A 19,166-nucleotide genomic window follows, 5' to 3' on the forward strand; every position below is an offset into this window, starting at 1 on the left:
GAGTATGGTAAGTTATTTTGTTAGGTTAGCTCATTTATCTTCATCTTCCATACCGCATATCCTGTGTACAGGGGTGCAGGGGCCTGGAGCCTATTCTAGGAAACATTGGGCACGAGGCAGGGTATACCCTGGGCATGGTGCCAATCCACTGCAGGGCAGACACATACACACACACACACAGCTGGCAATTTTGGAAATGCCAATGAGCCTAATCTGCATGCCTTTGGACTTTTGGTCAGAGGAAACCAAAATACCCAGAGGAAACCCATCAAGCATGCAGAAAACATGCAAACTCTACACATAGACCCAATGCGGGTATCGAGCTCTGTTCATCAGTTACATATCGGCTTTTACTCGTCAATACTTTCTATTTAAAGGCAGACTTTCACTCAAGTGTTCCATGCATCTAAGTTTAAGTAAGTAACATTTTGACAGAGTAAATATTCTTTTTCCTTTACTTTGTGTGTATTTTTTTTCTCCTCCCGGGTCCCCAGTGTATTGTGGATGCCCAGCATGCTGTTTCTCTGTCTCAGCTCTGGGGATCCCATTAACCTCCCATTCACACTCCTATACACTGCACATTCAGGTGTACTGTAACGTATACCGTATTTTTTTTACAGCTGTTACACATTTGACCAGGTATATAAAAATATGATAATGTATCCTAGTGCATTTTATTTATTAGGACTGAGGTGGTTTTATTCAGAGTGTATAGCAAGTAATGTGTGTTTGCAAGTAAATATACTTTCTTTGTAGAGGACATGTCACTGTACTGTTCCCTGTAGCAGATTTAATACAATGAGTGAGATAGATATAGAAAGGAACTCATCTGAGTGAAGGTTTTACTAAGATAAAATAAAAAATAAAAAAGCAGTTAAGTAAAAAAAGTCTCAGGAATGTTGGCAGTTCTTTGTACTTTGTTCAATTTAGTTTTAATTAGTTAGTAATTTATGGTGATTTGCTTATGACATTAAAGTATGTAACCATGCTGTCACAAATGCAGGGTGAAAGATTCAGCGTCTGAGAATGTTTAACTATCTTTAAAAGACATTTGACTGAAGGATTAGAAAATGCTCATTGAGATTCAGTAACAGCGACATGCTAGACAGGGTATGCTATGGGCAAAAAGACAAAAAAAGAAAATAGAAAGGACCAGTGGTTAATAATTGTTAGGTAAAGTGCTGAGAAAAGAAAACAAAAATATTTTGGACTGGAATGCGTACCATCAGTACTTACTACAGCAGATGCCAAAATAAAACTTTATTACATAATTTAAATGATACACCTTCAGGTATGACAGTATGCATCAGGCTCAATTAAGGCATGTCATCTACTGTACAATATAAGGTAGGTGCAACTTGGTGTCTACTGTAGGTGCACTATCTCTTTTTATTAAAAGTGCTATAACCCCCCCCCCAATACCCTCTCAGGCAAGTCGTTAGCCACCTATGGCTTTTATCACAGGCCTTGCACTCGTTGCTAGGCAACACTCTGTGCAGGTAATCAGCCTAGATGCGCAGCACCTGGCCACACCTCTTTATCAGTCCTCCGAATGTCTCTCTGCATGCAGATACAAAGTTGCACCATGTAACAGAACAGCATCATGCTATTCTGAAAAATAAATAAATAAAAGGGAGGAACTGTAGATTTAACACAAAGAGGGATGGGTTTAAGATACAAAGGGTTTAAGTCCCAAAAAATAGTGATGTAAAATGTATAAAGAAAGTCACCTTAGTGATAGTTTTACAAAGGTAGAAAACAAAAGGCAACTTAGTGAATTTGTTCCTATTTTGGCAATGTTTCCAGATCAAAGACAGCTGTTACTTTGTCCTATTTAGGTTTATGGTGATTTGCTTATGGCATTTAAGTGCATAATGCTGTCACAAATGTAAGGTTGAAAAGGTTGAAGATTGTCTGAGAGTTTAACCATCCTAAAAATCGGAGTCATGTTACAGATTTGGAGACAGCGTTAAGGAAAAGAAACAATAAGGAAAACCATTGAGGACACTCTAAAAGAGGGAGGAACTCTGAATTAAAGAGAAGAAGAAAGAAGAGGAAACAAAGAAGAGGGAGCTTAGAAATAATCAAAGCATGGAGATTTAAGAAAGGGACGAAAGGGAACTCAGAAGTACAGAGAAAGTAGATTAAGGAAAAGAAACATGGGGGGGGAGAGAGCTCTAAAAAGAGAGGACCTGATTTTAAGATGGATATTTAAGTCCCTTAAGTGAAGAAGGTTTAGTAAAAATTTACATTCGGCCCAATGAGAAAACCACATTGAGTTCCCGCATCACCCCTGCATTCTTTGTGCTGAGTCTAATGTTCTGAAGTTCCTATATTTCTGACCTTTTGATGTGCACTGCTCCTGTAATTAGTTTAGTGGCTAGTGCTACTTAATTTGCACCTTGGAGAAGCCACCCGGTTTTGCTTGAGCTGTTTGGAAGCCAGCGGGCAGCGTGTGCTTGTCTGGCGACTCTTACACTTGGTTTCCTTAACAATTTCACATTCTCTCAGGGACAAATGGGCCCAATACTGCACTTTATCCGCAGGATTTGATGAGCCCAGTGTTACAAGTGCAGTGTTACTGAAAACATTATCCATATATTTAATATTTCTAAATGTTTCCTTTGCCACTCAGTTGACAGTCCTAGTAAACGAAGCATGTTTCCCTGTTTACAATGGATCTTTACTGTTGTACTGTTGCATTCCCTGGTACACGTTAGACCATTTAGGAAATATGAAGCTATCCACTTACTGTAGCAATTTGTAACTATGATCGGATAGAGTTTTATATATATACTCATTTTGACCCCAGGAAGTGTCTTTTTTTTCATACAGTTCAAGCATTTCTCTAGTGATACATTAAAGAGCTCAGTGGCCTTGAATTTTCTCTCTCATTAGCATTGCTAGCCTTATTATCTGTCTTACACCATGCGGTTTGCTAGTTCTAGTATCTCAACAAATCGTGCTCTTTGCCGTTGCCCAGTAACACCACTTCTCGTTATCCCCACCAGACTGGATTCTCCCTTGGGGCTATATCCTTTGAGTACACCCCTTATTTGGAGTCTAACCCCAACCCTGCAGTATGAACAGTAACAGTAACTTGCTGATAGCAAACATGCATGTTCGGCAACAACTGAAAAAGGTGGTCAGAAACCAACAAAAGCCAACTTACAGTTATTTTCTAGGTGAATTAGTTACCTGGTGCCAGAAATGGCTGATCTCAGTAGATGATTCAGGAGCTGGGACTATGCAACTTGGAGGCTCATGTGTTTTAACATAGACCTACTTGTATTGATAATCTTTTCTTTTCCACATCAAAAGAACATGGGTTTGCTATGTCTAGGACTTAACTTTCTCATTAATGGTGGTCAATATATCAATAAACACAATGCCAAAGAAGTAAATTCAGCAACCCTGATGACTGATGATTGTTGCACCATGTTTGACACTCACTGGCCATTGGAACATTTTACCCAATCTGATCCCTTTGTCGGGGGAGCTGACTCTCACCTCACTCTTAATAGGAGGGAACTAATGGCAGGATTTGGGGCAAGGAATCACCAACCTGTTTTAGCGCAATGTATCATTTTACCGCGTTGTTCCATTGAGATCAAAATTACTTTTACATGGAAGACCTGGCCAAGGTAGCTGCCATTTAATTTCACAAAATACAAATTTAACATGTACAACATGATAAACATTTATAAATTAAAAATATTTCCATTCCAGAATCCATTTGCAATAAAAAAAATAATTTAGGAAATGATTAATTTATCTTCTATACCGCATCTTCTATACATCTTGTGTACAGGGTCATGGGGGCCTGAGACTGGAGACTCAGATCACAGTGCGGGGTACACCTTGGACAGAGTCCATCACAGGGCACACACACACACACACACACACACACACATACACACACACACACACTACATAGAATTGTAGAAGAAACCCATCAAACGCGTGGAGAACGGCCAAACTTCAAGACACAGATCCAGGGTCAAAAATCGTAAACTTGACTGTGGAAGTGCTAGGCCACTGTGCAAATCACTATGACTCCATGTCTCCATTTCATTCACAAATAAAAAAGGAAGAAAACTACATGCCTCTTTAATTTTTAATGGATAATTAATAAATATTAATGTGTGTAATTTTAATAGTTATTAAATGTTCGGGGTGCATTGTAAGAACAGGCAGTTTCCTTTGATCTCTGGGTGTATTGCAATGCAACTGTCTGAAGAAGCACAGCTGGTAACCACCAGAGCTAAGAAAAAAAGGGTACAAATATAATATGGACGTTTGGACAAAATTGCTTTATAAATAAAAAAACAACAACCAGTGCTGTTGTCTACGAGTGGTTGATGATTAAATCATAGTGAATAAGGGACTTTGCATTTGTAATAAAAAAGAAATGATGAACACTGAATCACAGCTCTATAAAATGGAGGAAGCCGCGTGCATATACAATATGGCAATAGTAGTACTGAAATCAGTCAGTGGCAGAAATTTTCTCTTAGCGGTAAAAACAAAAAAACTTTTTTCTTATCTTAGATTTGGGCTTTCTAACTAGATAATCAATATGTACATTAGATAGAAGCTTATTATCTACCCATAGCCTCAAATTTACTGTAAGGTGTAAAAATACTAAACTTATTAAGCACCCCTAAAAAAGCTTTTGATAAACCCATAAAATGAGATTTTGAAAGTATATTTAAACTCCTTTTGTTTGTGAGCATTTAGAGGCAGATTTAAACTCAGTAGAGCAGTTTGTAATGTCTGATATGCTTTCCAAAGCTTTACTGTCTGTTCTGTGAGAGAACATGCATACAAATGACTATTGTCAGCACAGAGGTGCATTTTTGCTCAAATATCCTGGTCCACATAATTTATAAAAATAAGAAACAAAATGCGTCCCAAAATAGAACCCTGGGGGACACCTTTAGTTATCGCATGAAATTAGATTTGTTTCCCTCTACATAGACATACTGATGTAACATTCAGATCAAGGATCCGAATGCCCAACTATGACAATCATTAAAAGGGAAAAAAAGGATTTATTAACAGACACAGTTCCAAAACAGTCTTTCCAGAACATTCGTTAAAACTAATGTTTCTAGGATAATCCACACAAGTTCTATAACTTTAGGCACAGTCTCTTCTCACAAACATTAGCTAGACAAGACAATAAAACCACAAGAACACCAGACTTCACATGCATAGAAAATGCCAGAGCTCTAGAAACATGTTGACAAAGGCAAATCTGGCAAGGATGTTCGTGGTGGGGGCTTAAATGGTAAACAAACAGGGAGTGGGTATGGTCAGAAAAAAAAACAGAAAAATCAAACTAAGGTGACCTGTGTACTGGGGTGCCCTTTGGGTCTGCTGTCAGGGGTACCGTGAGAAGAAGAGGGCAGGTTTCACAATCATGAACCCAGTATGGCTAAACAAACCATCCAAGGAAGCACTTTTAGGTCACCCAACCTGGCTCCTCATAATAGTTCCACCTGTGTCATGCAAAGTGGAAAACCATGAATTATTAAGCAGCAGGTACAGATCTAATCTGAAGAGAGTTCTGAAGACAGTGGTTCCAGTACATTCCTCTCTAGTTTGAGGCTCAGCAAAACCTTCTTGCAACTCAAGGACTATTTATGTTTTACTTAACGTATTTCTTTTTTCTTTTAGATTTGAGTTGAACCAATTCTTAAACACTCTCTTTTTCAACAGGCAAAAATGTACCTTCTAAGAACAGGCTTTTGGCCAGGGTATATTATACTTATATAGCTGGCTCTCATGCTCCACTTATTGTGGACACATCAATCTTCCTTGTACACACTGTGACACTTGGCCCCATGGCGAGTTCAGAAAAGAGCTCCTTAACACTGAAGCAATTAATTGCCGATTGCTAGTCACCCTGCCATCCTAACATGTGCAAGGCATTATTATGCATGCCAATCAGATCCAGCCAGGTCGCAGTGTGTGGTACTTCCTCCTGTTGAGGATAATTGTGGCTGGCAGGCACAGAGGTAGTGCGTTTGAATCTTGTGTAAATTACAAACTTTTCATCATTGCACTATAAGCCTATGGATGAACCCCAAAATTTCACAAACAGATTTGTCCATGTCCAAGAGAGGTATACTGCAGACACTAGACATTAAAGGTACTGAAGACCCAAGGCTTTTCTAATTAGTCTGTCACCCCATCTGAGATAGTGTTAACAATAGCATAAACAATGATCTTTTAACCAAAGGGAAACTTGCAGCTGTGCTTTAGAAAGCAGTATCAGTCTGTGCCACTCAAAGTGAGTGCACTAGCACAGTTCGATCTCTTCAGATTTCTCAGGCTTAATTCTAGCACAGCGGCTTGAACCCGTCCAGTATATCTAAACTGTAGGGAGGAAAGAAGAAGAAGAAGGAGAAAAAAAAGGAGAAGAGAAGGAGAGAGAAGATCTGTCGAGCAGAACACACCTACACCTCTGAGTCATCTCCTCACAGCCCAGCTTTCTCTCTTTCTCACGGCTGCTGGGTGATTTATATCTGCGTGGGTGTGTATGTGTGTGCGCGCCTGTGTATGCTCATAACTCATCCATGTTCATACATACATATGTGAAATGGTGCTTGTGTGAATGCATTCGTATGCATAAACATGTATGCTTGTCTGGATAGCCCTGATTATTTCCTCAGCCCAGGCAAAATGAGGACAAGTGAAGTTTTTTTTATATAGATATTGTGCCAGCATGTCTTAATGATGTCAAGAGCCTATAAAATATGCAGGAAGCGACATGAATCCCAGGAGATGTCCCTGTGAATAGGGACGCGTTCTTTTGTGATCCACAAATATGCAAAACAAAAGTAATCTCTGTGCAAGCTTGTCATACATTTAAACAGCTCTATAGTACCTGAAATGGTGCTATTGTTAATAAAAAACAGGGTGCACAGATTTGCATGTTCACACATACACAACCCATACACGCATGCTGTTTCCCAGTTCAAGCTAAGGTCAGGATCATCAATTCAATCTGAGGCTGATTTGTTCAGTGTGCTTCTCATGCTGGTTCTCATTAAGTCCAATAATGCTGTAGCCAAGCACATCTGCATAATGCTGCTGTCACCAGAAAATCTCTATTTTGCCTCTTTCGATTTTTATTTATTTTTTTGTGCTGACTGTCCTCTTTCTGGATGCTTCCATTATATTGTTTTCAACATAATCCTGTAAGCACTGATCAATACCAATACCGACCAGATCAGTCACTCCAATAATTGCAAAGGACATTTAAAAGGGTTTCCTGTAAGGACTCTGTATTGACTGTAATTCTTCTTAATATGAATGTAATAATAATCACGTCATTACTGGTGGATTCATTCATTCATCTTCTATACCACTTATCCTGTATACAGGGTCATGAGGCCTGGACCTTATCCCAGGAGACTTAGAGCATAAGGTGGGGCACAAATGCATGCAGACATAATTACACACACACAACAGACAATTTGCGAACGCTAGTTACCCTAATCTGCATTTATTTGGACTGTGGGAGGAAACCCACAAAGCACGGTGAGAACATGCATATGCACACAGAACCAAGGCAGGAATCGAACCCTGACCCTGAAGACGACAACGCAAGACAACAGTGCTAACCACTAAGTCACCATGCTGCTTATTAATGATGGATGATTTGGCAAAAATAAATAATTATTACCCTTTTTTACTATGTAGTGAAGTGTTCATTTATTTATTTATTTATTTATCTTTCATTTTTCAAGGTTGGAAAATACTGTACTGGAGTGCGAGAGGGCCGAATTGAAAAGTCTATGAATAAAATCATGTTTTAAAATTAAGACCAAGGATAGAAAATATTTAAGTATTTTTTAAGTACAGGTTAGTTTTTAGTGAGCTACTGCAAGATTTGTACTTCACTTCATTTTAATTATAAAAGCCTTATTGATCACCAATTGAATCCTTGTACTTTAATGCAAGAAAATTATCAAGAAGGGGATAAAGGCGTATTTTATCTCTTTACATTTTGAATTTGACCTTCAAAGTACTTCTCAAATACAATCCATCCACTGTCTATACCTCATATTCTCTGTAGGGTCACTGGAGACCTGGAACTTAAATTAGGGAACTCGGACCACTCAAGGTGAGGGATGTCAAAAATGGCATACCTACCCATTGATGGACACATGCATACACACCTAGACTGCATGTCTCTGGCCTGTGGGAGAACTCCATGCAAACAGAACAGAGACAAGATTTGACACCAAGATTTGCCCAATAGCCATTTGATGTTTTTTCATTGTTTACTTGTGCATCTGATATTCCAGCCATTTTTAGAATTTTTTAATAGTTTATTTTTTAATGTGTGAGAGGCATGCAATGTTGATGTCGGCTGATGCTGGTTTTCCATCGCTTCTCATCCTGTTGGACTTGTCTTCGGCCTTTAATACTGTTGATCACAACATTCTTCTTCACAGATTACGTCACACTGTTGGACTCTTTGACTCTGTTTACAACTGGTTCTAATCCTATCTTACTGAAAGAACAGAGCATGTTGCCCTGAGAGGGGCTAAATCCGCTACACACAATGTCACTTGTAGTGTTCCTCAGGGCTCTGTGCTCAGTCCTGTTTTGTTTATATTGTATATACTTCCCCTGTCCTTCCTCGTCTACTCTGCCATCATCCACTTTGACCATCTGTTTGGAGAAGATAAAGTCGTGGATAAAGCCAAATTTCCTGCAGCTGAACAGCTCTAGGACCGAAGCTATTTTACTAGGCACCCCACACCAGGTTAGAACATCTAACATCACCAGTATTACCTTTTCTGGTCAGAATATTCCATTGTCAACATCCGTTATAAACCTTAAAATGTTAAAATGGACTCTCATTTGACGTATGAGGGTCATGTCAAACATCTGTGTAAAATATCTTATTTCCACCTCAGGAATATTGCGAAACTGCGTCCAGCACTCACTTTTGCTGACGCAAAAAGGTTGGCCATGCGTTTGTCTCCTCCAGGCTGGACTTCTGCAATGCACTTCTCATTGGGAATACTGGAAGAACCCTTCAAAAGCTGCAGTATATTCATCACAGTGCTGCTAGGATTCTAAAGAGAGGGCGTAAATATGATCATATTACGCCCATTCTTAAATCTTTTCACTGGCTCCCTGTTTCATTTAGAATTAATTACAAGGTTGCCCTTCTTACCCACCAGTGTACTGTATTTTTTTGGGGATGCCCCTCCCTACCTCAAAGAACTTATTACCTTACATACATTCACATGCAACCCCCGCTCTGCATCAGTACATCTTTTGAAACCTCCTAAGACTAAACTTCATACTATGGGAGATAGGGCCTTTGCTCTCCTGCACCTAGACTGTGGAATGCTCTCCCTGAGCATCTGAGGACGCCACAGACTGTTGGCGCTTTTAAATCTGGTCTTAAAACTTATCTTTTTATCAGAGCTTTCAGGTCGAATTAATTTGTAGCACTTTGAGATTTTCTTCAAATATAAAGTGCATTATAAATAAAATAGATTAAAAATGGATTAATGTTATGTACAGTGCCTTTTAAAAGTATTCATACAATACCACTTAAATTTTTTCACATTTGCCATGTTACAACCACAAACTAAACTAAAGTTGTAAAAAAGAAAAAAATCCCAGTCTCATTGATTTAACCTGTTTAATATGTCATGTCACAAACTGCAAACAGGACTTTTTATGGTTTTCTTTGAACAATGGCTTTTTCCTTGCCACTCCTCCATAAAGTCTATACTTGTGGAGTACACGACTAATAGTTGTCCTGTGGACAGATTCTCCCACCTGAGCTGTGGATCTGTTACCATGGGCCTCTTGGCTGCTTCTCTGATTAATGCTCTCCCTGTCAGTTTAGGTGAATGGCCATGTCTTCAGAGGTTTGCAGTTGTGCCATACTCTTTCCATTTTCAGATGATGGATGAACAGTGCCCTATGAGATATTCAAATCTTGGGATATTTTAAAATATATAATAAAACTTTTCTTTTAGCTGCTTCTGTCAAGGGGTCGCCACTGTGGATCATCTGATCCCTACACAACTCGGCACAGGTTTTACGCCAGATGCCCCTCCTGACAGAACTCTCCCATTTTTCTAACCGGGCTTGGGACCGGCAGTGCATGCAGTGGCTGGGTGGTATGGGGTGTGGCAATCACCGACAGCAAGGCTCGAACCCGGATCCTCAGCCCAAAGCCTTAGCTACCACTCCCTTAATTTTAAATAATTTCCTTCCACTTCACAATGATGTGCCACTTTGTGTCATTCAATCACGTTTTCTCTTTAAAATATATATTTTTTCAGTATAACTTCTCTTTTTTTGTCAGCATTGTTGAGACTTAACTTGGGTCATATGTCCACAGTTGGTACAAAAAAATACCCTGATTAGATAAAACATCAGGAAATAACCGGTTAAAAACGAAACAAATCTAATCATAGAATTACAGGCTTATATTTATATTATACAGTAATACTGCCTACTGTACTAATACTACCATCAGACTGCCTACATTTCTGCAATAAACAATGGGTCTGAAAGTCAATCCAGCCATTTAGGTTATTATTGACTTGTTAAATTCGATTTTGTTATAAATTTGACTTGTTATATTCAGCTCTGGATTTCTGCCTTCAAGTCTCTCTTTCGTAGCTTTGTGAGTTGAAACTGAGCTCATTACATCCAGCCCAAACAGTGGAACGCTTTAAGAGAGTTCTCACCTGTCCTGAAATTAATCTCTAAGACAGAGAGATTATTGAAGAGCAAGAAGAGAAAAAGGCAGGAGGACTTTGATGAGATGAAACTCCTGTGAGCTTGTAGGCAGCAGTGGAGCTGTGATCTGTAAGAATGAGTTGAAAGCAAATGAATCTAAACAGCAACATTCAGGAGAGAAGGTAAGGTATGTTGGAGATTAATGACCTGATATCGGAGCTGAACAAACCAAGAAATGAGCGCTGATGGATTGAGTTATTACAGTGGTCACCGACACTCCTGCTAGGGATCTGTGTTGCTGCTGAGCAAGCAAACTAACCTCTACTTCTGAAGACATTAACAAGATCAACTGTAGGGAAATTAGGTTTAAATGTAGGAGTGGAACTATATGAAAAATTCATGGTATGATAACTACAACTTAAAAAAAAACTGCAAGCTTAGATTCTCTCAAGTGCACTGTGATCAAGTTTTATTTCATATGGAAGAACTTGCCGCAGTTCTTTTGCACACTTCAGGCTTCTGTCCCAGCAGCTAAACCTGACTACCTTAATTCTTTTTTTTTTTTTAAAGAGATCTGTTATCATTATTTTATTTTCTAACATTCAGACATCTGTTCGCACAAAATACAAAAGACAAAACGTGGACCTAGACCTTTGCACTGTTTTGTATGTACAGTTTTAGAAAAGAAGGATCAATTTTAAAGCCTTAGGAGTTCTTTTGTTGCCCCGCTGGAGAAACCCGGAAAGGTTCCTTTATAGACGCTTACAACAGAATGTCAGAGAAGGCTCCATGTAGAACCTGTTTAGGAATAATAACAAGTAACTTGACAAAGCACCCTTGAGAAACACTTTTTTTACTTAGAGTGTTTTATAATTTGGAGTAACTTTCATGGTCTCATAGTTAATTATTTACCGTGTGTACTGTATATTGTGCCAGCTGACAGTGCACAACATACAGTACCAGTCAAAATTTTGGACACATGTAATTCCATTATCTTTACTGATTTTTTAATATTTTTCTACACTGTAAAACAATTCTGAACGCATTTAAAAAATGCAATAAACTCCTTTTAAGCAGTTGATTTTGAGATTTGCCTGCTACCTATGCTCTGTAAAGCCTTTATAACGGCTCTAATCTAAGGTAAATTGGATGAAAATTGAAGATTTTTGAGGCTGGTTACGCTAAATGAACTTCTCCGCATTAGAGGTAAGATTTGGTCTTGCTTTCCTGGGAAGGTCTTCATGCAAGCTAGTTTTGTCATGCTACATGATGGGTTTTACAAATGCACTTGACAATACTGTTGTCAGATGTTAACCTACAGTACACTATCTGTTTTTTCTGCTCTGCTGTGTAGATCTTCTCTGGTCAGTTGTGGGCATTAAGTGCTATTAATGTAAAATAGCTTAGACAAAAAGTGATCAACCATGCAAATTCACTTGAGCACGATTAAAGAGTTCTAAAGCACTCTGTTGCATTTCTCACTTCCAAACTGAGTCTGGATGCAACATCAGTGTGAGAACTGTGCCTCAGGTGCTCATTCATGTAATGGTTTTTCTATGGCCAAGCTGCTACACATAAGCCCAAAATCACTACGCCAAGTATTGTCTGGAGGGGTATCAAGCATGCTGCCACTTTCCTCTGGAGCAGTAAAAACGTGTTCTCCGGAGAACTGGTTAACAAGTAGTCTGATGAACTAATCTGGGTTTGGGGGATACAAGGAGAATGATACCTGCCAATGCATAGTGACAATAGTAATGTTATTGTTTTGGGATTGCGCTTCTAAGTTCTAGAGGGTACTGTTAATGCCATAGCATAATTAACTTTGTGGCAACAGTTTAGAAAATGGTCCTTTGATGTTGCAGCATGTGCACAAAGCGAGGTCCGTAAAAAACATGTTTCAATCACTTTGGTGTGGAGGAACTCCAGTGGCACTAGAACATTGATGAACTAGAACATTGTTTGCGAGACAGCCCTTCTCATCCAGCATCAGTGCCTCACCTCACTAATTTATTTTTCAATTATTATTATTATTATTATTATTATTATTATTAAGCAGAAATTTCTACAGACACTCACCACAATCTTGAGCATATAGTGGTAACTGTCATAGTCTCAAACGTAGAGACAACACCTTATTAATACCCTTGGAATTTGGAATGAGATTTCCAACAAGCTCATATAGATGTGATGGTAAGGTGTCTATTTCCCATACTGTATAGCTGATGTGTTTGGCACATTTCTCAACAAGGTGCATCATACAGCAGGGGTCAAGCCAGCCAGGGAGAAACTGATGCATATATAGGGGTTCATTGTAGCCAATAGGAACTTGAGAAAAAAATGCTGTTGCTTAGAAAAAAAATACATGTGCATACTTTAACATTAACTACCGTACATTTGCATTCTTTTCGAATAATATAATGCATTTTTTTTGTTAATAAGTTAAAGGGTGGTGCTACTTGTTGTAGTAGTAGTTGTTCCATATTTTATCCAAAGATCTGGAAATCTATCAATTTTTAATTTACTTCTGGTTTACCTAAATGTTTTACACTGTTTTAAAATTATACAGAATAATTAAAAGAATTTACTGCACCTGAATATACTGATTGTGAACTATTTAATAGGTTGGTGGTCGAAAGGGTCAAATTATTGGTCCGCAGCAAGCAAAGAAAGCATTAATCTAGATAGAATTGAGTTAGGGCTTAAACTGTTAATATTGCGAAGGTAACGTGATCCTAAAAAAAAACATAAATGACCGTGATCAGAGATGTACAGTAGCAACATAAATATATAAATGGGCAGTGGAAAACAAAGTAACTAATATCTGACTGGCCGAGAAGTGCGATACAAATTAACAAAACGGAAAACAAATTAAAAACCAAATAACAAAACCCAAAACTATTTTTGGAGGGGGGGGGAGTTTTGTTGTTTTGTTTTTGTTATTTTGTTTTCGGATTTGTTTATTTGGTTTTGAATTTGTTTATTTGGTTTTGAATTTGTTAATTTGGTTTAGAATTTGTTATTTTGTATTGGGTTTTGTTATTCTGTTTTCAGTTTTGTTCATTTGTTTTGCACTTCAGGGCCACCATAGTAAGGCACTAAGTTACTGATCGGAAGATCGGCGGTTCGATCCCCAGCTCCACCAGGTTGCCACTGTTGGGCCCTTGAGCAAGGCCCTTAAACCTAACTGCTCCAGGGGCACCGTATCATGGCTGACCCTGCGCTCTGACCCCAGTTACGCTGGGAGCAATGGAAGCACATCATGCATAGTAGCCACTTTTACATTGTAGTCATGTACAGTACCACATGCTGTTGCATTCACTGTTACAGTCGGTACATCAATATTTATATAAATCCTGGCATCTTTGTGGACAATGATGTGTTTCACAATGTGCTACCCACTGCATCCCTTTTTGCAGCAGTAGCTAATTCCTGCTTTCCTGCTCACTTATGTACATTTAATTTCACCATACGTTGTACAGCACTTATCATGCAACGTGACTGCTTTTTTTTAGTTTTCAAAGGATAAAGGACAAGGGATTATATAAACCTTTTCCTTTCTACACAGGCTTTAAAATACATGTCTGACAGTAAGCAGCAGAGTCGTGCCTGGCTGGAAGGGTTTTGAAGTTGCCTTCAGAAAAGCTCTGCGGGAGGTGGTAGGGGGGGAAAAAACGTGCTTGGAGATGCTCACAGGAGTAGCATATCAGCCTCAAGGTGCTTCACAAGGTCTGCTCATGATTCTCTGCGGTAACAATTGGACTGAAAAAAAAATTACAGAAATTAAAGAAATGGGCATTTTTGTTCGACATACTGTCATCGAAGAGTATTTCTTTTGAGTACAGCTGGTATAATATCTTTGAAGATTTGACGCTGTGTAACAGCTTCCTGAAATAGTTGAGTTCTGAATATTCTTTAGACCATGAAAAAAAACTCCTTTTTTACCTTTCATCCTAGGTGTCTAGTTGAAACAGTTAGAGGGAGTTACAGTTACAAACAGACTGCAATTGAATGATCAGTGGATATGGAGATGCTTACATCTAAAAAGCATTGAACGAGTGAGGGGGATTTCAAAAAAAAAAAGAGTGCAAGTAGATGATGGAGTGCATCCACTTATCCACCCGCATCCTGCCACATCGCTGTCATTCATCAGCTCGAGTTCCTGTATGTGGGTGTGTGGATACAGGCAACCCAGACAGCGCTGCACAGATCACTTTTTTTTTTTTTTCATTTTCAGTATATATGAGAGCATAGTGCATTGTCTGATACAAGGCACTAGAGATGTAACAGAATGTCACTATAAGTATCTGTGTCTATCTCCGAATACCCATGAGTAAATTTAGGAGGTGTGGTGTAAATCAGTGGGGTTTTTAGGATGCTTTTCACCTTGGGAAACACTAGGAAAGATTAGAAATGTCTGCAGTATCAGGATGGTGTGTGAATTGTGGGTCTAATAGTTCCTGAACGTCATTGTTGATCTCAGCGAAGGAAGTGTACCTGACTTAATATTTTTTTAAATTAATTTTTTTGTTTGTATCATGATGATATGATATTTTCTAAAAATTACACTGATCAAGTTCACAAAGTCAATTTAACACAGGTACAAGGCTGCTTTATACCCATTGGTCTCATCCTCTGAACCACACGGCCCAAGGGTGCTTATACCCAGGCAGTGGGCAGTGGTAGCTCAGAGGGCTAAGGCACTGAGTTATTGATCGGAAGATCGGTGGTTTGATCTCCAGCTCCAACAGATTGCCACTGTTGGGCCCTTAAGCAATGCCCTTAACCTCACCTGCCCCAGGGGCGCCGTATCATGGCTGACCCTGCACTCTGACCCCAGTTACACTGGGATATGTGAAGTAGGTACTGTGATGTAAATGTATATATTACTGTACTATTATTATATTATATTATATATAATATTACATTAATATGTGGTAGGTGTTTCGCCTGCCATGCGGAAGGCCCGGGTTCGATTCCCAGATTAGGCTAATTGTAATTGCCTATAGTGTGTGAATGAGCATGTGAGTGTGTGCCCTGCAATGGATTCGCACCCTATCCAGGGTGTACCCCCTCCTTGTGCCCCAAATCTCCTGGGACAGACTCCAGGCCCCCCTCGACCCTGTATACCGGACAACGCGATATAGACGATAAGTTGAGGACACCTCTGTGGCTCTGGAAAATGTATCCAGGTTCAAATTCATTCTCTACAAAATTTAACCTCATTTTTATCACACAAGATTCCATATTTATGATAGGAAGCAATGATGCTAAATATGCAGATTGACAATGCCAAACATGGAGTTATGTATAAAAGTTTGTGCCCCTTAAGAGTCATGAATCGAAGGACTGTATTAATCTGAGGAGGAACTTATTTAGGAAGCTTACTTACTTAACCTTTTTAGAAAAAAAATTGTCTTTTTAGGAAATATCTCTTTTTTCCACAATTTTTCATCAATTTGACAAAGTTCAACATAAAATTAAGGTTTATATTATCATGCATGTTTTTGTTAAAGCATAATACTTGTAACAACCAAGGAACATTTGAGATCCTGTAAAAATGTTTCCTTGTCAGCTAATAAATTGTGTTATCATGGCATACCGAATTTTGTTATCATGACATACAGCATGGATTACCGAAAGAATGGGTTTTAATCATTTTTACAACGTGCTTGAACAATTATTTTTAATAATTCGTTTTAATGACAACACAGTGTATTATATTAATTATTATATTATATTACATATTATATAAAATGTAATTGATGATATATTTTTTCACCCAAATGTAGGTAGATTAATGCCATATAGTCAAATTAAACTACAGATGGTAGAACTGCTTGTTTAGTGTTTCTCATTTGCTGTTTAAATGAAAGGGTTGCATCCCTTTTGTTTACGATGTTTGGCTTTTGGAGGAAACGGGGCATGGGGCCAGTCGGGCATTATGTGGTCGAGACACTTGTAATGTAATAAATTGTCAGGCATTGTTATTGAGCTATTGATAGATATTCTGCCTTCCAAGATAACATCATGCCCAACCACGATAGCCTCCGTCTCTCTGTTTCTATCTATCTTTCTCCGTCTGTTTCGGAGATATCCCCAAGGCAGGACAAAACTACTTGGCTGTCTCACACTGCTACACTGCTGCTAGGGGCTTGTCATGGTAAAATGTGTTAATGGCTCATCCTAATGGCCCAGCCCAGGCTCACAATGCCCATGGCTCCAGTTACCTCAAAACAGATAAGACCGCCGTCCATTTAACACAGCTTATGTTCACTTCAGCTGCGTCCCTGAAGACCATTCATGGTCTAAATGCTTTGTTTGTCTGATTGAGGGATTCAGTGGATTCAGCAATTGATGTATTGAATTTTTTTTTTTTTTTGTGATGACAAAACCCCCCTCCGGGCATCTGCAGAAGCTCATATGGTACATTTTATCGAGCCTAAAATACACATACCTGTGTCAGTGTTTTAGGTCGCAAACGTTTGCGAGGCTGAAAGGGTCGACTGGCACTGTTTGTGTTTTTGCGATGCATTTTGCAAAGCGTTACTGGTGTTGCTCCGAGCCCTGAGTGGGCGAAGGCCACAACGGAGCAGATCAGCAGAGACAGACATGGCAGGTGGGAGGGAAGGAGAGAGATTGTGTGTGTGAGTGTGAGAGAGAAAGAGGCGAAGGAGGGTAGTGAAGACGGAGGAAGCCGAATGCAGTCTTGTGCACCACGGTTTTGTTAAAGATCTAAAGCAGACTGATGCAATTTTAGTAGGTCACCTCACACAAGGTGCTGGGTTTCAAATATGAATTCTGTTATCTTTATATGAATATATTATCTTTCTTTAATGTGGATATGGTAAGATAAACAAATATCATGATTAGCTTACAAAACCGGCTTTGCTAGCGGCTAAACATTCTAGCATAACTCACTTGTTAGCTTGTATTAGCTGGTATTTAATATAAGCTGCATAGAACAACAACTCACATTGTTCCACCTCACCAAGCACATGCATTGATACTGATAACACAAGAGTGCTGTGATTTGGATGTATATTGCACCATAGTGTATCGTATGTTCGTATGTTGTAAATACAATCTCTTTAATATGTCCTGAGGCCACAACTACATTCAGATATAAACTGGCTGTTGGGCCACTTGGGTAAACGCTTAGGCAGCATCTCCATGCCAACGCTGAGCAAAGGCAAGAGAAATGAAAACTCCTCATTTATTTCATTATTTATCCTCATCAAATTCATGTCACCATGGCAACTGGAGTTTGCATCTCTCTCTCTCTCTCTCTCTCTCGCTCTCGCTCGCTCGCTTCCTCCTCCTCAGGGAAAAAATCATCAAACTGAAAGACAACAGTGATCTTCTGGCCATAGGATCTTCTGCACTTACCGTCATAAATACACACAGACGCGCCAATCCCCACGTATACACTCGAGTTCACAAAATCTTTCTGTACATCGGTTTCTTTTTTCAGTTTTATCATTTATGCAGTCAATAAGTAGACTGGAGGGGGAGTGATGCAGTGCCTCTACAGACTTGTAACAAACTACATACAAGGTTTCTATGGAGTGATTCTCCTGGTGGTAGAGATTAATAGGCTCTATTCCCTAACTCTCTCTCTCTCTCTCTCTCTCTCTCTCTCGCTATTCATGTCTCTTTCTTTGCCAGTGTGTGGGGACATCCATGGGCAGTTCTTTGACCTGATGAAGCTATTCGAAGTAGGGGGCTCGCCCGCTACAACGCGATACCTCTTCCTAGGAGACTACGTGGACCGGGGATATTTCAGCATCGAGGTGAGAGCAACACATGTCAAACACCAGCATCTCAAAAACCTGCTGCTACTCGAAATGGCCCCTGGTTTTGAATGAGTGTGTGAATGGCGCCCTGTGAATCTTCACCTCCTGCCCAGTGTTCCTAGGACAGGCTGTGAATCCAGTACACCAGGTGACTAAAGAAACACAAAGTGGGTCAAAAATCAGTTGCACATTCGGTGAAATAGAAAACCTTATGATTAACCCTATTATATCTAAATTTATTTAAACGTTATATGAGGTGGTGTAGTGGTTACCACTGCCGCCTTGCACATCCACGGTCCGGGTTAGGTTCCTGCTTCTGCTCTGTGTGCATGGAGTTCGCATGTTCTCCTTGCGTTTGGTGGGTTTCCTCTGGGTACTCCGGTTTCCTCCCACAGTCCAAAGACATACAGATTAGGCGAATTGGCGTTCCCATAGTGTGTGTGAATGAGCATGTATGTGTGTGCCCTGTGATGAATTGGTACCCCTCCTTGTGCTCTAAGTCTCCTGGGATAGGCTCCAGGCCCTCTGTGACCCTCTATACAGGAGGTATAAAGTGGTATAGATGGTAAGTGAGTGATATATATGATTTAACAATATGTATAATTTCGATGTTATATATAATGATTTCAGTTCAAAGGT

At 39.4% G+C, this 19,166-nt stretch overlaps 1 protein-coding gene across 2 annotated transcripts in view; it reads left to right on the forward strand.

Annotated features, from left to right (window-relative positions):
* Positions 1–19,166, forward strand: part of ppp3ca (protein phosphatase 3, catalytic subunit, alpha isozyme) — a 61,109-nt gene that overhangs the window by 22,722 nt on the left and 19,221 nt on the right. For both annotated transcript variants that reach the window (XM_053479183.1, XM_053479184.1), the window contains exon 3: positions 18,400–18,524. In XM_053479183.1, coding sequence (XP_053335158.1) covers positions 18,400–18,524 — 125 coding nt within the window. The remainder of the gene's footprint in view (positions 1–18,399; positions 18,525–19,166) is intronic.

This window comes from Clarias gariepinus, chromosome 19 (assembly GCF_024256425.1).
Source record: "Clarias gariepinus isolate MV-2021 ecotype Netherlands chromosome 19, CGAR_prim_01v2, whole genome shotgun sequence".
NCBI lineage: Eukaryota > Metazoa > Chordata > Actinopteri > Siluriformes > Clariidae > Clarias > Clarias gariepinus.